Source organism: Phoxinus phoxinus (assembly GCF_949152265.1).
Source record: "Phoxinus phoxinus genome assembly, chromosome: 2".
Taxonomy (NCBI): domain Eukaryota; kingdom Metazoa; phylum Chordata; class Actinopteri; order Cypriniformes; family Leuciscidae; genus Phoxinus; species Phoxinus phoxinus.
In genome coordinates this window covers 51,997,234-52,019,716 of record NC_136877.1, presented here as the reverse complement: position 1 = coordinate 52,019,716, position 22,483 = coordinate 51,997,234, and the positions used below count along the sequence as shown (strand labels likewise).

The 22,483-nt window shown below is 38.8% G+C and overlaps 1 protein-coding gene across 1 annotated transcript; it reads left to right on the top strand.

Moving 5' to 3' along the window:
* The first annotated feature begins 1,047 nt into the window (after window positions 1-1,047).
* LOC306992944 (protein translocase subunit SecA-like) lies at window positions 1,048-6,537 on the top strand. Its single transcript, XM_079602291.1, has 2 exons — window positions 1,048-1,107; window positions 2,253-6,537. Exon 2 carries the CDS (start codon window positions 2,294-2,296, stop codon window positions 5,711-5,713), a length of 3,420 nt encoding a protein of 1,139 aa, XP_079458417.1. The 5' UTR covers window positions 1,048-1,107; window positions 2,253-2,293; the 3' UTR covers window positions 5,714-6,537.
* Window positions 6,538-22,483: the final 15,946 nt, after the last annotated feature.

Here is a 22,483-nt window from a genome sequence, read left to right as displayed (position 1 = left end):
AGTTTATTTTATTTTTTTCTGAAGCTAGCTTTATAAAAAAGAATCTATCTTCTGATTTTTCCGGATCACATGGCATAGTGAAAGTGAAACTAAACATAGCAGAAAGATACCAACCACAGAAAGCCTGTTTAAACTGACCACATCATGCATGATCATGACCACAGACGAATGTTTGATTATGTGACACTGAATCATGTTTACTCAGTTAATCGGTATAACCAGTTTACTCAATAAACTGGCATTTTAAATGTAGGCTACTTTAACCGGATCTGCTTTCCACTTTATTATACAGCAGACTTTTAAATTGTTCTTCAATAAACTTCAATGCTGTTTTGGGTTTCTTAGGTTTAAATTCCAGGTCAGTATATATATATATATTAGCCTTAAGTTGCTAATAAACAATGTTTGTGATTAAGATGTACAGCAAGTGTACGTACTGTACTGTTCTGTAACAGTGTCCACCAGTCAGTCACTAGTATGCCTGTATATGAACAGTAGATTAACATAACTCCTCTATTGTTTTATAAAAATGCAGATTGAAATTCTGAAAAAACATGGGGAAAAGACATCAGCATAGCAGTCATGCCAGAAAGTTATTGCACACCATAAATAACCCGTCAGTGAAACACTCCATCATAGCACACCTGAACTGCAAACCTGTATACACAACTAACCAAATGTATCACACCATTTTCGGTACTTACCAACATAACTGAAAGTGAAAGAATAACGATAAACGCAGAGAGCAAACTAAGAAGGTGAAACTATAAATACGTAATTTGCTGATGACAGATTTAAATTACATTGCATGCAAAATTGTCTAAATGTTGAATTAGAGCATTATTGATTTTAAAATCAATTGTACACAGTTTCAGTTTTCTATATGTAAATAAATAATAGCAGCACACACTTTGTATTCTTTCAAATCACGTGACAATCACATGACAATTGAAAACAATTGATACTATGGCAACTGGAAATTCCAGAGCACGAGATACATCGTCGTCTTCTCATACCCATAAAGTGAAACTACCACGAGACTTTTTCACAGATGACTCTAGATGAGGTTCGCTGTAACAACTCCACAACAATATGGTATCGGAAGGTGTAAGTATTATAAATAAATTATTTCTCAGAGAAAAAAATCTGAATAATAACTTTTAAATCAAGAAAAATATATTTATGCATGTTAAATAAAGTCTATGGTTGTAGTCTTAAGGCGAGACACTACAGGTGAATAGGGTACAATTTTAAAATAATAGATATCACCATGAAACTTCCTCAGTTGATTACTTACACAAGTTCATAAAAAAAATGTATTACAAGTTTTTGAAATTTGTATGTTTAATTATGCAAATTAGGCATTATCTTATTAAATATGCGCAATTTTGCATTAATTTTCGGTAGATAGATCTGAACATCTGATCATTTCATATTGATTACACACAAGATGCAAAAAGATATGCTTTTATTACCTAGGAAATCAAAATATACTGTCCATAGCCTTAAAGGAGAACTCCTTTTTTCCAATTTTTTAAATTTTAACATTGAGCTCATTTTTGGTAAATTTGGAGTGCTGTCAATACAGAGAACAACGACAAAAATCGGTGTTGCCTACACCGCGTTATCCACTTTTTAAAATGTGCACCCTGTTGACTTCAATGGGGCACGTTTTAAACCTGCTTTTAGTCTCTTAACATCCTTAATGTTTTATTACATGTGCCCAGCCATGTTGAGTGATTCTTTTAGAGTTAACTGCAGTATCTGACTGCATTAGATGTGAAATATATGAATAAAAATGATGTTATATCAGCCAGCGCAAATACCTGTATTTACTTCCTGTTTTCGGTCGAAGTCCAAAGTAGTTGATTGTCGAGTTCACGCGCATAGGTTTAGTTACTTATGATCACGCGCGTGAACTCGACAGAGATCGCGGAGCAGCGCATTGATTTATAACGCCAACTTTTGATGAATTTCGAAGAAATCTACTGACGCAAATAGACAAATTGTAGTAAAATAAAGACCTAAATATGTATTTTGGACTTTTTTTCACCACAAGTCTGAAAGAAGACATGTTATTGAAGACAAATAGCCCAAAATCTGAAAATTTACCAGTGAAAATGCCGTTTTTGTTTTTTTGCCTGCCGTGTCTCGCTTTAATTATCTTGTTTATTAATAATTGTGTCTGGCTTAACTAACAAACAAACATAAGCAAAGTTTAATTCCAAGTCTTTTTTTTTTTTAAACCACAGAGAGTGCTGCACTGTGAAAATATTAAGAGTGAATTTTGAAAATGGAAGCACCTGGAAAACTACTGTCATCACGATTGCTTTCCCTGCTTAAAAACGGAAAATGGGAAAAAGACGATGTTGTTAAGTTGTTTAAAGGCCTCGTGAAAGATTTGAAGATTGAAGATGGCAGAAATGAAGATTTTCACACATGGATGATGACAATCCTTCATCAAGTGGAGATTCACAAAATAAGTGTGTCAGATCTGACATTACATGACAATAAAATTGTGGATCACGTTGAGGCCAAAATTGATAAAATATCAAAAAACACTGATGAGAAAACACTGGATGAGATTGTGATGGAAATCTGTGAACAAGCAGATATTGATGAACAAACTATGGCACAAGTGAAAGATATTGTGTCCTCTGTGTCTGATTGTCTATCAGCTTCTACAGCTCCACATCTAGAAGGAAAAAAACAATGTTTGTTTAGGCTCTGTAAAGCCGTAGAAAAGTCAATGAAGTATAAACCTCGAGTGACTCAGATGTTGAGCTGGTGCATTCTTGTTCTTTCTGAATCAAGTCGACTGGTTCAGGTTGGAACAGGAGAAGGAAAATCGTGCATCGTGGCAATGTTTGCAGCATATCAGGTCATGATGGGAAAAACCCCTGATATCATCTCCAGTTCTCCTGTACTTGCTGAAAGAGATGCTGGAGAATGGTTGGCATTTTATAAGGAACTGAATATTATTCCTGATGCCAACACCAATAAAACAGACGACAATGAGCTGAAGACGTGCTATGAATGTCAGGTGGTCTACGGTACGACTGACAGCTTTGCAGGTGATTTTCTGAGACAACGATTCCACAGAAGAGATGTGAGACCTGACCGAGAGTTTCAGTGTGTTATAGTGGATGAGGTGGACTCGCTGATGTTGGACAAAGGTCCTGAAGTGGTCTACTTGAATAGTAGGATGCCTCTCATGGAACAGTTAAATGAGATACTGGCTGAGATTTGGTTTGTCATCAACCAGATCAAGTGTTTAGACACTGGAGAGATTTTAGGGCACATTCAGCTCTTCTCTCAGGTTCTGTCTGAAATCATACATGGAAATAAAAACATTGATCAACTCAGTATTGTACAGACAGCGGTGGATGCAGGAATAATGCCTTTAAAACCAATGCAAGTGGAAGAAAACATGACAAATGTTTTAAAAAGACTAGATACTGCAAGTGTTGTGCAAATGGTGGCATTTTTAACCATGTTTGTGGGAAACTTCCCTGAGTATTTCGTCAAACTCTGCCAGCAAGCGCCTGATGGGACTTTAAGGAAACTCAATGAAATCAATCCTACAGGTACAAATAACAGACAAGAAATATCAATTCTTCTTCTGGGAAATGGACAATGTCGTGTTGTGCACTTAGATGAAGACTCACTAGTTACGTCACTAGGGAAAAGTATGAAAATGGTTTATCAGTCTGAATCGACAGGGGAACACACCGAATCTCATATCCCAGGCCTTCAGGACCTCGTCAATGGAAAGGTAAAAACCTGGATTGAAAGTGCTCTGCAAGCCACCAAAATGACTCTGGGCCACGAATACATCCTTCATGGAGATGGAGTCGCTCCTGTCGATTACAGTTCCACTGGCATTGTGCAGAACAACATGAAATGGGGGGAAGGACTTCAGCAGTTCCTGGAGATGAAACACCAAACTAAACTGTCCAACATGAGTCTTATAACAAACTTCATGTCTAATGTGGGTTTATTCAAGAAATACAAAAAACAGATCTATGGGATAACAGGGACTTTGGGGGACCAATCAGAGCTTGAGATGGTGAAGCAGCTCTACAATGACATTGATATCTGTAAGATTCCCTCATTTAAACGAAGGAAACTTTACGAGTTGGAAGGTGTGATAGTACCTGAAGAGGACGAGTGGATCGAGACCATCTGTAAAGTCGTTCAGGATCAAGTGACCTCCAGAGTCTATCGAGGTCCACGAGCAGCTCTCGTCATCTGTGAAACAATCAACCGTGCACAAAAATTGTACAAGGCCCTTGCAGACTCCATCTCATCAGACAAACTAAAACTCTATGTGAACAACAACATGGATAACTCTAAAATCATAGATTCAACAGTCCAAGCTGGGAACGTCATCATTGCAACTAATCTAGCAGGTCGAGGTACAGACCTAAAGGTCTGTGAAAGTGTAAATGAGGCAGGAGGACTGTTTGTGGTGCAAACCTTCTTACCTCTGAACGTCCGTGTTGAACAGCAAGCGTTTGGACGAACGGCTCGTCAAGGGAGTCCAGGATCTGCTCAACTCGTCATGTGTGGCAGTCATTTCTCTGACTCTGTGAAACTAGTGATGGGCTTAAAGACATCTCTAACCAGCTTACTCAGCCATCTGAACCATCTCAAAACTATATTAATGTCAGGTGGTTGCACAGAAAGTCTGTTTGAGGAAACTGTTAATCGCTACCTGGAAAATCAGAGCTCTCAAAATCATGAGGCAATGGTCTCTGCTCTCAACGGCCTCTTAACAACAAAATCAAAAACATTTATGGAAAGCAATCTGGAAGAGGCAAAAGATGCTAGAAACATTATGGTGAACATCAGACTCTCAAGGTTCCTTGAAAAAGACATTCCAAAAATCTTAAAAGAAGAGGAGCTTTTTTCTGTCTACCTTGACATTTTAGACGATGTTTATGAAGACAATGTTTTCTCCGACCAGCGTGATGTAATTGTGTCCTGTCTTCACGAGTGCTGGGGTTTGTGGCTCTTGATGCACTTCAGTGAGGAAAAACCCATTTACATGTTGAAGGAACAGCTGAAGATGGACTTGATGATTGCAAAGCAGAAACTCTTGAGCAAACGGTCCCCATCTTCCATGGTCTACTATTACATCAGGACTGGAAACAATCTTCGTGAGAAGGGACGCCTTGCGGACAGCATTGAGATGTACACCAAAGCATTGGAGGACGGTGCATCTGGGAAGATTATTCCTCTTTATAATCGTGCACTGGCCACTATTACCAAGAAAAACACTGGCTATATTGCTCAAGCATTGACTGACCTGGAAAAGGCTGACAAGGCAATAGATTCATACAAGTCACATCATATACAACATATTCTTGCTTGTGTGAAATTATCAAGACAAGAGCAGACAACAGAAGGTGATGATATGCTCATAAAACAGTTTCAAGTGAAGTGTATCATTGTAGACCTACTCAAGATGAACATTCAAGACGCTGTAATGAAGTTGAAGAGGGCTGAGCGCATGGGAGGAGATGTGAGGCTTACTGAAAAACATCCACTTTTTCTGGCTGCACACATTATGCTCAGTGATCCAAGACTTCTAGGTGATCTGATGATGGAGACTTTACACATAATATCATTGGGTCTTGAAGAGATTTTCTCTTTAGACACCATGTTTTCGGCCAGTGGCCTTTTGTCAAAAGTATTTAAACTTTTTTAAACTCAGTTTTACATAAGCATCAAATATATATCATATATATCTCACAAATTCTTTCATTCTAAAGACTTTTTACTCTAGTCTAATCACATGACACCTAATCCTGATTACAGTGTCAATACAATTCAAAGTATTTCACACTTTAAATGATAATTTTCAGAAGGATATTTCAGGTTAGCATTGCAAATTATGAGAGACTTCATAAATGTCACCTAATAAAATGTAGGCCTATACATTGTCAAGAAAGGGATAAAAGAAGATTGTAACTGTCACTCACTCTCTCACTCTCTCTCTCTCTCTCTCTCTCTCTCTCTCTCTCTCTCTCTCTCTCTCTCTCTCTCTCTCTCTCTCTCTCTCTCTATAAAGTAGAAAAAGTACACAACTCTTTTGAATAACACAATTACTTTGAATAAAAGTACCACTGGTCAAATATTACTCCATTACAAGTGAAAGTTGTAAAGACAGATTTTTACTTAAGTAAAAGTAAAGAAGTACTTGCTTTTAAAAGTGAGTACATTTATTTTTTTGTATGTCAACGCATTATATTATTATTATTGTTGCATTGTGAATGAATGCACGCATGGTGGTTTAAGCCAGTCAGTGATGCTCCATTTGAAATACGCTAGCATACGACTACCTTGAACTTATTTCAATACTTGTTTGAAAGTTATAAAGCACTTTTCAAAGTCGAAAACATACTAGAAGAGAAAGGTTTCTACATTGTGTTTATTTGACAAGATTATGTTAAAACACATTTCTGAATATAGACAGATTTAACTGTCGTGACATGTAACTTGTCTGTATTTATCTTAAATAAAACCACTTCTAATAAAGAAACAAGAACATGTTTTTTTTATTATTAATGATGCATTCTTTATAACAACTTGCATACAACACTCAAGCAGACATATTTGTATTATTTAGATGAACCCTTATGAAAGCTATTAAAAAGTTATTCAGTCAAGAACATGGAGTAATTTTCTATTTTTCTGTTGTTTGATTACATTAATGACAGACAGCAGCAGGTTATTAGGCTGCTGTCACTTTAAGGCCAAATGCATGGATCCAATACACTGATCTGATATTCTCCCAACTGTTTACATTCACTTAAGATATCATAGACTGTTTAGACGTGAATACTCTCCAAAACTGACATCTGGAGATAATTTTTTGTGTATTTGTCTGTTAAGTGCGAAAAGACGCAAGAGAAAACTCTCTTTTGTGTCGTCACGCTTTTTCAGATTTATCCATATGTCTGCTATTCTCTTTCTCCCAGACTTTTATATATTTTTGAAAGTTTTATGAGATGTGCAGCAAGTATATGCCAACTGTGTCCAGTCAGGGGGATCAGCATGTTCAAATGTCCGCATATCACGCAGTTATACATCAGTTCTGACTGTTTCTCTTCCCAATTCGTCCCTCCCTAACATGTTTATCTCATTTTATTCTTTGACGAAAATGTCAATAGATTTTTATCATAGGTTTTGTTATTCCAAACTGTTTTTTTTTTTGTTTTGTTTTTTGTCAGTGAAAAAATATCGTTGATAAATTATTCGTCAACACAATTAGGACTGCTTCATACTGAAACTTTAGCTCTAAAAGCACAGACAAGTAAAGTCAAGTCACCTTCATTTATATAGTGCTTTTTACAATACAGATTGTATCAAAGCTGCTTTACAGAGATAATCGGGAAATAATGCAACAAAGATTGTTTTGGCTGAACAAAGGCATTATCCAGCTTAAGTTTTTAATTGATTAATTTCCATTGTAAAAAGCCATTTTCATCTGAAAACAGAAAACTTAATGCATTCTGGCCGTTTATTTACATGACAATTGCATTTTGGTGGCCTACGAATCCAAACTTTGAGGTAGATTTTTTTTCAAAGTGCAAGTTTTTGAAAACGAGTTTTGAAAACAATACCATTAGCATCTCCTTTTCAAGATTTCACCAGAAATTAAAAGTTTACTTACCTCAATATGCTTCTGTATAGTTTTTGAAGGCTGTGATATGGTTAGTTTAGGCAAACAAAGCAAACATTTAAAACAAAACTAATCTTTAATCTTTTCAGAAAACTGAAACACATGGGTTTGGCCAGCGCACTGCACTGAGGAACCGACTTTTTCCAGTTCGCCCATCAACTGATTAGTGTTCAAAAAAATCCTGGGAAATCATTGAACTTCACATGACCCAACAAGAGTGCGTACTAACAGGCTGTCTGCTAAGAAAAAAAAACCCACAAAAAACATCATGTTTAAAAAAAAAACTAAATATCCACTGACTTTCATAGCTGCTACAAATAAACAACTTTCTCCTTTGAGGACCTTGATAGAAATGTACTGGAGTAAAAGTAAGACATTAGTCTTTTAAATGTAGTTAAGTTAAAGTCATAAGTTTCCAGAAAAAAAATAACGGCTCAACTTATTTTGATGAGTTGAAGTAATGTCATAACCTATTGATGTTATCATTTTTTACAGTGTACTAGAGTCAGTTTTCTTAACCAAGTATCAAAAACAATAATAGGTCTTATAGTACAAACGTCTACGCATATCCATGACACTGGACACATTACCATACACATTATAACAAAATAAACCTAAAATTTGATATGCACTCTTACACGCGGCATAGAGGTAAGTATAGCAAATTACATTACAGTATCACATTACACTCCTTTAACATACAGGCTGTCACGGCTCCACCGCACCCTCTGCCCACTCGTTCACTCTCCCCGGATCACTGATTCACCACACCTGTACCTCGTCACATGCTCACTATATTACATCCACTTCCACTTCACATCCTTGTCTGATCTCGTCTTTCCATGGACACACAGACTCTACCTCAACCCTTACCTGAAGTAGTGGTGGGCAGATCGAGGCTTCGTGAAACAATGAAACTATCTATCTATCTATCTATCTATCTATCTATCTATCTATCTATCTATCTATCTATCTATCTATCTATCTATCTATCTATCTATCTATCTATCTATCTGTCTGTCTGTCTGTCTGTCTGTCTGTCTGTCTGTCTGTCTATCTATCTATTAACAGAGGATTAACAAACCTGATCTGATCCATTACTAAAACTGAGAACTGTCCATTCTGACTGCACTTATTTCAATCCTCAAACAAGCCTAGTGTAATGAGGCCATTTCCAGTGTTCGTGATCTAACCGCCTACACTTCATCTAGGTGACACCTGGAATTCATTTAACCAACTATAAGTTTTATCAAATGATAAATCAATATACAGTACATAAATAAGAATCGCAAGCTGACTGGAAAGCTTTACCTATTACAATAGACAATGCTTTACAGTGAATTAGATTGCTGTCAATTTTACAATAACTTACTGGCAGCTGGATGCCAGTAAGTTACTGTAAAATGTTTACAGTATTACTACTGTATTTTCACTTACAGTATACTGTACCGTTTACTGTACTTGAATTTGCAGTATTATTACCGTATTGTTATTTACAGTATTAATATTGAGTAGTTAAAGGATTAAAACAATATTCAAATATAATTTTTTTTATGTTTACCCCACCCCCCCAAAAGATCACAAAAAATCATGAACATTTGTCCTTATAATATTCTTTTTAATCATTGAACATTTTGTTTTTAGAAGTACAATTTGCAAATCTTCACCTCTAGGAGCCACTAGCTAAAAAAAAAAAAAAAAGGCAACATGACCAAAGTCCTTAATTAATCTCCTGCGGACCATTTGTATCTGTAGCATGGCAAAAAACTACACACACTGAAAAGCAAAACAGGCCTTAAAATGATCAAAAACATAAAAAAAAAACAGTTTGTGTTACATTTCAGTAATTTTGCCAGTCAAAGTTGAAAAGCACTCTGATGAGAAACACTGGGGGGTTCAGGTTGATGCTTTTCTTTGGACCTTTCCAGATTTCCATCTGATCTGTGTCTTTGGTGTTTGGTGCCATCAGGGTTGATTCTCAGAATGTCCCTGCAAGCACAAGGAGAAAAAAAGAAAAAGAAAAAAACATACATTTTCAGACCGGTGTTGTCAGAATTTGTCCTAACTCTCAAACTTGATGTTGCATGTACTTTGTACACTTTGTTGCATGTAATTACCTCATAATCCATTACATTCAAATCATTAATTCTTTTACAATACATTCCTGTAGCTTAAAGGAACACTCCGACTTTTTGGGACTTTAGGCTATTCAACTTATCCCTCAGAGTTAGATAAGTCCACACACACCTTTTTCATCTCCGTGCGTGCTATAAGTCTGTTTGACGCACCCACCGCTAGCCTAGCTTAGCACAAAGACTGGATGTAAATGGTTGCAGCTAGCATACTAATCCAAATAAGTGACAAAATAACGCAAACATTTTCCTATTTACATGTTGTGATTTGTATAGTCACAGAGTGTACAAAAAACAAAGTCACATGAGACACAGACATATTTTAACCGTATAAATACTGGGAACTATATCCCCTGAATATAGGGCGGAGTGATAACCGCAGCACCTGAGTCGCGCTCTGAACGAACTCTCTGCTCCTCCTCACCACGGCGCGTCTCAGGTGCTGCGGTTATCACTCCGCCAAGTAGCAGTGCTTCGCCTTCAGAGAATATAGTTCCCAGTATTTATACGGTTAAAATATGTCTGTGTCTCATGTGACTTTGTTTTTTGTACACTCTGTGACTATACAAATCACAACATGTAAATAGGAAAATGTTTGCGTTATTTTGTCACTTATTTGGATTAGTATGCTAGCTGCAACCATTTACATCCAGTCTTTGTGCTAAGCTAGGCTAGCGGTGGGTGCGTCAAACAGACTTATAGCACGCACGGAGATGAAAAAGGTGTGTGTGGACTTATCTAACTCTGAGGGATAAGGTGAATAGGCTAAAGTCCCAAAAAGTCGGAGTGTTCCTTTAACCAGTAGAGCAAGATGCAATAATGCTGAAATAATGAGTTTGATTTCCAGGGAATGGATAACTTAATAAAAGTAATAAAATAACTTAAATACAATGTACGTTGTGCTGGATAAAAGTGTCTGCCAAATGCATGAATGTAAATGTAATGTAAAAAATAGGGCTGGGAGAAAAAATATATATTCATCTAGCTGTTGCGATAAAAAAAAAAAAAGTATTCTAAAATGTTTGTTTTTTTTATTCCAGAATCAATAATAATTCAAATTCAATTGAAGCTAGCCACTTTCGTTCCAACAGAGGATGAAATGTGTCATTATCTATGAGAGTTTAGTGTCGTAATATCCCAAGTGGACGCGTGGAAGAGACGTGAGACTGAGGGGGCTTTCACACTGGGCTCGTTTGCTGCAGTCCGAGCGCGATTGTTCCCGGCGCCCCTGCAGCGTTGGTCTGGTTTCACACTCAACTTGATTCTATCGAACCCTGGTCCATTTGCGTGCATATTATGTCATCGCAAACGTGCACGGCGCAAGATAGAAAACAGAACGCGGGTGTTTTTTATTAATTCGGTGCTATTATGCGCAGCTGAGTGAACAACACATGTTTAGTGTGTGTGTGTCGCATAAGGTGGTCTTTTGCTGCTCGCAAACGGACTCTTTTGAGGATACAGTGGATTTCCAAATGTGTTTCCCTGATTCCACGCGCTATGCGCGAATACACTGCAGGCTCACTCTCGCTCGTCTTATCCAAGGTAAATCATCAACATTAGGCTACTATCCCTTACATGCGTTTTTTTAACTAAATACATAATAATCAGCTAAAACGCATGCACAGGTCACTTTAATTCCTGAACAAGCACGCACCCGAGTCTGTGTTGCTTCCACATTCACGCGAACTGCGGCACGGTTCGGGAGCAACCAAACTCAGACCACCTCCTCCAGGTAGTCTCGGGTTCGGGACCCCAGTGCGCACCCGGGTCCGCATGACAGCGTTCACATTAGCGATTTTTCATGCGAGCCGTGCCCCGTTCCCAACTAAACCACCAGTGTGAAAGCCCTCGCGCTGCTTATATGCTGAGAGCGAGATAAGACAATAGAGCTGCACGATTCATCTTTAAAAGACTGTGATCTCGATTCAAACACCCACGCGATCTTTCAATTCGTCTGTCTATTAAACTTTGACAAAATCATATCGCAACATTCAAAGCTGTGTTGGCGCTGCCGCTGACCACAATCGATTTCATTGTTTCCATGGCGACAAGTGACTGTTAAAAAATGTATTATTGAATCATTTATTCAAGAGAATGTAGTATTGTATGATGCTTCTGAATAAAAGTCAGAAAGATGTGGTGATTTGTTTTTGTAAATATGACTCATCTTATACATAATTTACAGTCTGATTTAACTTTTCCCGATGGTCTAGTGTGAAAAAAATAGCAATATATTGCAATATCGAATCGCAAAAACTTGTAGAATCACAATTCTTAAAAAAATTGCAATACATATCGTATCGGCACCCAAGTATCGTGATAGTATAGAATCGGGAGATAGGTGTATCGTCCCAGTCCTAGTAAAAAAAATATAATTTTGGGTTACCTAATTCTGCATTCGACAATGGACAGCTAATGCTGAAGAAGAGTCTGTTAGCTGTTGGAACTGGATGACGATTTTGCCCTTCATAGTCAGCATCCATGTTTTTGATTGGAGACTCTCCTGAAACAGACAAAGTCACAGCAGCATTTTAGTGTTGTTATAGTTTACAGAAAAACTAACATACAATAACAAAACTTATTACTAACACCAATGAGATGATTAAACAACATTTAAAATATTATTTAGCAAAACTTTGATATATTGATAATGGTATAGGCCTATTGCTAACCCTTTTCTCCTCCTCCTCCTCAAACGTCAACCCGATCTGTGTATTAGTGGAGAGCGTCAGCAGTGATGTACTGTCCGGAGGGAATGCCTGCTGCAAATTCAAAATAAAGAACAAACACTGATGGATGATTGTTTAAAAGCACTTTAAATTATGCTGCCTGGTAAAGTTAAATTATATTATGTTTGCCTGCTTAACTAACGCATACTTCAGCTAATTTAGTTGATGTCATCTTACTCACCTGTAGATGTCATTACCGTTACAAAGGCAATCACAAAAAAGGACTAAAATAAAAATAAAAATATTTTTTTATTAAAGTATATTAAAAACGTTCAATTTAGACCCTAAAGAATCATATTAGCTTGTACAAAAATGGCATTATATGACCCCTTTAAAGAACATGAGTAACCAAACAGCTTCTGGTCCTCATTGACTTCCATAGTATTTTTCTCTCTCTAGTATGGAAGTCAATGTTAGGGACTAACATTGAGAATTAGCTGTGGCTAAAATGTTGTAGTATAACATGAGCTTATGTAACATACTTGTCCCTATTCAAATAAACTTAAATAACAAATAATAACAATGGGGACCAGCAAACTGTTTCATTACCAACATTCTTCAAACTATCATCTTTTATGTTCAGAAGAAAGAACTTCATGCAGGTTTAGAACAACTTGCGGGCGAGTCAATTATGACATAATTTTTTTTAAGGTGTACTATCCCTTTAACTTAGTTTTCCTCAGTATTTCACGTTAGCTCACTGTTAACGTTGTTACCTCTGCCTTAAACTAGCTAGTTGTGATAAAGAGGGAACGGAACATACAAAAGTTATTATACTTCTCTGTTTAATGAAGTTTTATGTAACAAAGTTCGGGAGGAGCATGTTCAGGTAATCATCCAATCAGCACGAGAAGGAGCCAGTATAAATAAAGCCTTTCCTTACCTCCTGTCTCATGATTAATTTCTCAGCATTAGACTCCGCCTTCGTGCAGTCATGTCCGAGTTAGAGCTCTTCCCCTCCGACGATGAATCTTTCATCACGGAGACATCTCAACCGCAAAACGCAGTTCCAGCGACCCCTTCTTCTCTGGCAGCCAACGACAACTTGGAGCCTCCATCCTTAGGCAGGGGACGTCGGCCTTCCAGATCCTCTCAGCATACTCCAAGACGCCGAAGACTCCCCTCACCACCGCCAGCGAGGAACTCCTCTTCATCATCGTCTTCCTCCGCGGCTTCCCACCTTCCAGCTCCCCCTAACATCCCTCCCATAGGGAAGTGGACAGTTAAGGGGCTAAGACAAGCCCTAATTAATTCCGATGCAAAATCTCCCGCAGGATGAAAAAAGCAGAATCATTTGATTTATATGTCACCTTACAATCTTCTCCCCTTTCCGTTTTAGCTCCAATCCCATCGGCTCGAACGAGCACGGCTCGCCATGCCCCGATCGCTCGTCCCGCAGTATCTCCTTCCTCGCTTGCAGCGCCGGGCCCCGCCCCCGTGCCACGTCGTCGCAGACCTTCCGCTAGCCTGGGCCGCGCCCTGGAACCAGTCATAGAAGGGCGTCAACCCGCTCCAGGTCAACTCCCCTCCCCAGCCCCTCCCATCGCGGTACCTCTCACTCTAGATCCCGGCAGTTCCACTTTCTTACACGATCCCCAATCTTTTTTCTTCCCTTCTACTTCTTTCAGTTTTCCTCCTTCCCAAGCGTCAGGTGCTTACCCTAACGCGAGGTTGCCTCCGTTAGCCGGTCAATCGCCGGCGCATTTCCTTCCCCTTCCACACTATGCTCTTCCTATTCCTCCTCCAACTAACCCGGGGGCCGATCTCCGCGCGAGGATGCCTCCGCAAACGGCCACAGCCCCGTTTCCCCCCCCCTTTAATCCTCTCCAAGTGCGTTCTCCTTTCTCTCTCTTCTCAGCCACTCCTCAACCAGCCCCTCCGAATGCAGTAGCCACAGAACCTCCTCCAGTGACGAACAACATCAGAGCCCAAATCCTCACAGGTGCTGATGTCGATTTGGGGTCTCTCCTGTCCTTGTTTCCCCCAGCTGAGTCCAATCGCCAAGTAGTCATTTTTATACGTACCACAAGCTGTTTTCCGCAAAATGCGCCGTCCGCGTTTCCCAGTGGAATCAGTGTCCCTATTGGGGAGCGTTGGACACGGATCTCCATAACCGAGTCTTCCTCGGATGCAGAAATATCTCCTGCGCAATCTGCAGATCCACAATCCATGCCACCACGGCATGCCCCCAAATCAATCCTTCGATCCCTCCCTGCCCAGAGCAGAATGCAATAAAATCAACGAGTTACGTTCCGCGTCACGCAAGAGAGGATTTTCCAATCAGAGCACCATACTCGGCACCCGATAGACAAGTCTGCAGGAACTTCAACGAAGGGAGATGCCCAAGACAACGCTGTCGCTTTCTCCACGTCTGCGATTACTGTGGCGGCGCCCACGCCCGCGTGATATGCCCAGTTAAAGAATCTGTCATTAAAAACGCAAAAAACTATCTCTCGACTCCTGTGAATGTTCCCCGCCTGGCCGAAGAATTATCACACCACCCAGATGCCAACTTCACAAATTATTTATTGACAGGTCTCAAGCAAGGCTTTAAACCCGGTGTAGAAAGCCATCCCACACAAAATGTCATCTGCGCTAACCTTCAGTCCGCCTTAGCCGAGCCTGGAGTAGTGAATAAGCTGATTAAAAAAGAAATAGAATCCGGTTTCATGATGGGTCCTTTTGAGGCCCCCCCCGTTCGACAAATTTCGCATCAGCCCCATAGGCGTGGCTACCAGGAAATTCTCTGGGAAAAAGCGGTTGATAATCGACCTTTCAGCCCCCCATAATTCTCCATATCCGAGAGAGTCTGCCCGTCTTAGACCTCGCCGGACGTCCGCGCTCGTGTCGCCAGGCGGGCTCCCCATTCGTCGGGACGTGAGGGGTCTTTCCCGTGCCCCAGCCCCCCCTTCGAAGCGCCGGTCGAGCCTTCCCGACCGAGTCCAGCGGGCGCCCTCCGTCCAACCTGGCGAGGCTTACCCGTCCGATGCCGTGAGCATATAAGTTCCCGTCGGACGCCGCGAGAGCCCTCCTAGGTGAACGGTTAAACTCGTCCACAAATTCACGCTCGCATAATTCTTGCGTCAGCGAGCTGTCAGTTCAACTGCAGAATGGGCTTATCCGTCCGATGCCGTGAGCATCCAAGTTCCCGTCGGATGTTGCGAGAGCCTTCCCAGTCGAACAGGCAAGCTCGTTCCTTGGTAAATACATACCCTTCACTTTTTGGGGGGCTAAATTCTACGCTCGCTGTCCTTCGTTTATCTGGCATTTGGGGGAGTACTCTGGGGTCGGGCCGAATTCTGAGCTCAGAGCCCTCCCCCCGGACAGCAAGCCAAATACGCATTATAATATTACATCAGATTTCATTAACATGTAAACTCGTGAAATACATTTAATACGGCTAATTTAGGTAAAGTTAACCTACCAGTTGATGTTATCACCGGTATGACGGTGTTACGGATCAACTGGGGATCATGTTAACTGGGGACGCGCGCGTGCACGCTGATAGTTTTACTTGGATTTCCAGCAGATGTTAAACGGCGACAGATTCATGCCTTATTTTACGGATCACTGATTAAAAAGGAATATTTCACCAGTTGTATGCGAATATGCGCTGGTATGCGAATAAAGCGCTTTGTTTTTGCAGTGTATATTCCTGCGTATTTGACGCAATTTCAAAGAAGTTTAACATACTTTTGTGTCAAGCTCAGAAACAACGCCTATGTTAACATGGGGCATTCGGTTTCATTGGATGAACAGACTTGTCAGCGCACTTCAGAAGACGTGTAAAGAATTTTCTTCTCAATAGTGTATCATATTTTCTTTAGTGTGTTGTCATGAGTTCTAATCACAAATAACAACAGATGTAGATTGAGTTAAAATAGCTAAGCTACCTAAAAGAAACATAAATTGCAAAGTCATTAAAAAAAATCAACAAGTTGCATTTATTTATCTGCATATATATGTAGAATGTATAATGGATCTATTATTTTTATATAAAAACACTTATCATGTTATTTTACTCTGCTGATTATGTAGGCTACAACCAGCTCTGACGCCTCCGTATCCTTTTCCCTGGACATACAGCAGCTATAGGGTCATGCAGTTAATTATCTCATGAACATTTAACATTTTCAACAGATTTATAAAATAAAAACTAATTTTGACTCCTCTTCTTTCAGAACAATTCTGTAGGCCTATGTAATACTGCATCTTCTTAAGCAGCTCAAACAGTAGAGCATTGATGCTTCCAGCACCAAGGTCATGGGTTCGATTCCCAGGGAAAGCAAGAACTGATAAGAAATTAAAATGTGTACCTTGAAATGCAATGTAAGTTGCTTTGGATAACACTTGTGTATCTAATGTCTTGTATTGGACATGTAGAGAACACTTAAAGGGCACCTATTATGGAATTTTGAAATTTACCTTTCATGTAGTGTGTAACATTAGCCTGGGAAAACCCAGACCCTCTCAGTTGTAACTGAGTAAGGGTCTGGCAAAGCTCCATAGACAATTCATTTCCACAGGGGCGTCACCAACGGACGTCGGATAGATCTAAAACCAATCAGAGCGATGAATGACATGACGTATGCAGAGCGACGGAGAAACATCTCGAGACTCTCAGCAATTCTCTGTTTGTGTTAACGAAAATGACCATTTTAAATCGCTTGAAACAGACGCAATAGCTGATTCGAACGAGTGATGTTGTGATGTTCCACGGCGGCATCCATGTCTGTAATGTACAAAATCTGCGTCACCGTCTCTGCTCTGTCGTCATCGTGTAAAACGTTTCTGATTGGTGCCGCGATTTCGGCGGATTGGAAATGGGTTTCAATGGGCTCTTTGCCAGACCCACTTGCAGAGCAAATCTAAATTTGCCGGAAGTGGTCTGGGTTTTCCCAGGCTAGTGTAACATAGATCTAAGTGAACAAAAACATCCTGCAAAGTTTGAAATATGAAAGTGCACCGTATATAAAGTTATTATCTTTCAAAAGTGAGAGTCGACTCTGAGTCATTTTTATGAATCGTTAGAAGACCGAAGCTTTTTCTTTGACTAGATGACGTCAACTTGTCAAGTTATTTTAATACGATACGCCCACTTATTGCGCTCCAAGGCCAGGGAAAATATCATGTCGACGAGACGCTGTGTTCTGAAGTGCGGCTCAAAAGCAAACTTTTTTCATCTGCCCAAGGAGGAGCATTTGAAGACTAAGTGGCTACAATTCATATATACAACTATACCACAGAAGTATAGTCCGAGCCTTGTGCTTTGTTCGCGTCATTTTGAAGACGATTGCTTTTTAAGTGCAATCAAACTTGGATTCGCGAGCTGGCTGATATTAAAGGAAGGTTCAGTTCCAAGTGTATTTGCATCAGCTTCCTCCTCCGTATCACAGCCTGTAAGTGTTATTAATAATTTTTGCTTTTATATTTTATGTAGCATGCTTAATAATTATTTTGTTTGTTGTGTAAGCACCGTTTAGCTTCTAGGTCTTCAATGACAATTGTATTGAGATATGTGAAGTGTTTGTCGTTGTTTTCGGAGTTGTCTAAAGAATAGAGTAATACCTCGTAGTAACGTAACTGCATTTTTTTTTTGTAAAAACGTTATGTTTATGCATCGGGCTAACGCAAACAAAGACTGATTGTGCTTTTACAATATGAACTCTGGGCTATGCTCGCTAACATAACATTAAATTATTTATCCTATTTTTCGTTTTTTTACTACAAACTATAAAGCAGTGGACTATAATCATTATTATAATACAATTTAATTGATAAAAGCATCATTGTACTCCGTGTTAAACAATAAGTATTATCTCTGTAAACACTGCTGGGTCATCTGACCAATCAACGCAGATTAGCGTCGCGCAGAGGAGGGGTTTGGAAAAACGAGTCGTTGAACGATTCATTTGGGAGTCGGTGAGCAAATCAGGTAAAAATAAATGCATATTATACGACAACTAAAGTGTTTTTTGTCATTGCATGCATGTAAAACTGTTGTTGGGGACTCCCTAAACAACATTAGGAACATTTTAAATGTCATAATAGGTGCCCTTTAAATGCTGGGTTGTTTCAACACATTTTTGGGTAAAATATGGACAAACCCAAATGTTGGGTTAAAATGTAATGTAAAAATGTAACCCAACGGCTGGGTTTGTCCATATTTTACCCAAAATTGGGTTGAAACAACCCAGCATTTTTTAGACTGAGTGATTAAAGTCCTGTGAAAAACACAGAGTGCATGGCAACCACAAATTGTATTACTGGAATAAGCAGAACATGCATATGATAGAGTGATGATGAATTATTACAAATATATACTGATATTCTCTATGGCTAATATTCATACATCACTAACCTCTTAATCACGTGTCACCACATGAATAGCATGACCCTCTCTAGGAAATGCTTTGTGTACTTTTTTGCTGACCTCTTTAACAAAAGAAATATGACACAATGGTATATCAGTTTTATAAATAAAATGTAGTGTTGGGCCTCTTTTTATGTAATATAAATTTGAATTATGCCAGTTATTTTCATTTGACTGGTACCATGAATCTCATTAACATATTCTCTTTACTTTGTTATTCATCACATCATGTGCTTTCATTGTTGTCGTCTGCTAACCGTTAGGAACAGATTAAAAGGTCTTTATTAAATTAAGTGTCATTATTGTAACTGGTGTCATTGTTGTTAGGACATATACTGCAACAGCAAATGTATGCAATTAAAGTTTGACAAAGTTAGTCAAAAACTTTGCAGGACAACTAATAGCTGCTCAAGAAAGGAACATTATAATATAAAGAGATGTGGAAATTTCACAATGCAGGGTAATGGTGTGTTAAATTGTTCTTACTATAAAAAGGTAATACAACTGTGACATTTATTTACTAATATGACATGATTAGACGGAGAGCAGTGTAGGTATAAAGGCCAAACTGGCCAATGGGTAATACAAATGTATACATATACATTGCAAAACAAGTAACTGTTCTTCATTAACATGTTATTCTATAGTTTGTTCTTCCTTCCTTAGATTTAATGTTCAGAATGTGGATGGTGGGACTGTGTGGTCAGATCTTCACAGTTGGCAAATACAATTGTCCTGCATGCATACACATTTATTTGCCTATTTTTATTTTGTTATTGTTGCTTTCATACCTATAAGCTAATGAATAGCCTATGTTTGTTGAACATTCCCCTAAATAAATGCTGTGGGTAATTAACAGGATCCATAAGCGATGGCATATCAATTTTCACCACTCTTTAGGAACATTTATAGAGTGTACTGTATGCTTTATGCTTTAACTCATTCCTCAGCAACATTAGAATAAATAAATAATAAATAAATGCATGCTTGACATGTCCCTTTAACCACAGCAGTATTGCTGCTCAATTTAAATTAAACCACAAATTGGCATCATAACAACAATCTGCGAATACACACGCACTGCAAAGACACATTGTCAATAGCATAATTTATTCAATCTACTTACAGTTGTCATCAGATACGAATTTCATTGAAACGAATGTAACAAAATAATATGGGCGTGTGTCGCGAAATTAAAACACATTAAAACTTCCCTTCAATGCGTCTGAAACATAGGCTACAGAGGAACAGTGACAGAGTAAACAACAGAGCCCTAATATTATACAAACGTTTAACAATAACGTGGAAAGCTTTTAAATAAGCTCATTGAAAATTTCGCTGTGACGAATCTGTCACCGTTTAACACCTGCTGGAAATCCAGGTAAATCTGTCTGCGTGCATGCGCGCGTCCCCAGTTAACATGATCCCAGTTGATCCGTAACAACGGCAATGAAAAGCCTCCAACACATCTCCAACGATGCAGACTGCAGAAAACATTATCCAGATCACAAACCTGAAAATAAATTAAAGCATGTACTTCCAAATATTGTTTAAAAGCCTCACTTAAACAAGGGTTTCATCTATCTCACTTTATCTCAGTATTTCACGTGAGTTCGCTGCGGTTAACATTAAGTTACAGACGACTCCGCCTGTTGAGAAACATAACGTTACGTTAAAGATACAGCGGAACACACGTTATGTTTATCGTTTTAAATAAAGGATATTTCGGCTAATATAGGTGAACTTAACTTACTCACCAGTTAATATTGTCACAGTGACAGCGACAGTCAGGAAAAAAGGCAAAACCATTCTGACGAAAAAACTAATAAAAAAATTAACATTATAAGTTAAAATTTTTTGAAAATGTTTGTTTTACATAAAATAGAAATAATATAACCTTTTTTGGTGAGGTACATCTTTTGGATGCATTAACTGCCACGTCAACCATACAGTCAAACAAACTTGAAAAGAAATCTCTCTTCCCATTGGTCAGTTTTTCGCGGGCAAGTTCACTACTGTAAATTGATTTACAGTAGAGACAAATTACTGTAGTGACCATATATTTTCCCATAATCCTTTGCTGTTTACAGTAACATACTGTATACATATTTTACAGTATCTTACTGTACATATTACAGTAAAATACTGTTCAAATTACATAAACCCGTTACAGTGTACAGTACATATGGCAATGTATTTGCTCAATAAAATACCTCACTCCAAGGGCGTAACTTTGGGTCTACCATTGGGGGGGTTAAACTCACGGCATATTTATTTATTTATTAAATAATTTTCTTGTGTAAAAGGTAACATGCTAATTTGCCGTTCCTGTATTAGAAATACATTGTGATACTTTTACTGATTTAACGTAAATGCAGCTGTTCTCTTGACTATTTCTGCCATAATGACACAGTAGTTAAATTTGCATGAAATAAGACTCAAAAGTAGATTTTGATTGAAAAAAAATTGTGTTTGCATTTAGCCTCTGATAACATCAAATTCAGAAACTGAGAAAATACAAGTCTGGACTAACGTTAGTTGTGCTTTGATTCATTTTGTCACTTTGCAAACTCCATGCAAAAAGAACAAAAAGAAAAAGAAAAAAGAAAAATAATAATCTCAAATTCCTAGTAAAGTTTTTTTGTGTGTGGTATTTTAATAAGATAACGTTACCTAAAATACGATGCGCATACAGCTCGACTAACGCGATCGTTATAAAGGTGTTTAAACAACAAAACACATCCACTTGCACATATTTGACAATCGGAATATCAGATATATCCTGCTATAGCTAACAAATTTGGGAAATTTTGAATAAAAAAGGAAATAAAAGCAGATCATCAGTCATTCAGCGGATCAGCGCTATTGTGGCTGCGGTGTGACAAGCAATGAATGACGCGTCTCCATGGAAACCATAAAGTGATACTACGATCGATCAATAACGGTCGCCTGGAAAAACTTTTAAACTTACGTGTGAAAAGGTTAAGTAAGGCTTACATTTAAATGGGTCTTTGTTTTGTTTAGAGTGTATGGTCAATAAATAAAGGAATTAAAAAGATGGGCACAAAACCTGTTTGTCGCGCCCCACTTGTCATGTCTCTATTCCCCACAGCACCAGTGGGTCGCGCCCGCGCCCCACACTTTGAGAAACGCTGAGCTAACTTAACAGCTAACTTAGCAATTGGAGTACCTCCGTTTGGTCAGGATTTTTCCTCTTTTTGGCTGGTGTCGACCAACAATGAAAAATTGTTCTCTGGCTGCCTTTCAGTGTCCTTTTCATCTTTCCATTAGATAGTGAACAAAGCAAGCGGCAACCTCCCTGTCTCTCTCTTGAAACCAACACGGAAGTGAATTAAACGGCAATTCATCGACTGGCCGCTTGAGGCTGGCTGCAGAAGTGAGTCAAATCTGTATCTCCCCCATGTTAAAATGCCCAACTTTACAGCAGAACAAAACATGTTTACAGCCTGGTTCTCTCTGTGGCTTTGGTCTATACAGCTAATTTCGCCCTTCATAACAACTGTGAGGGGGGTGAATTTTTTTATAACTTACCCGTTTA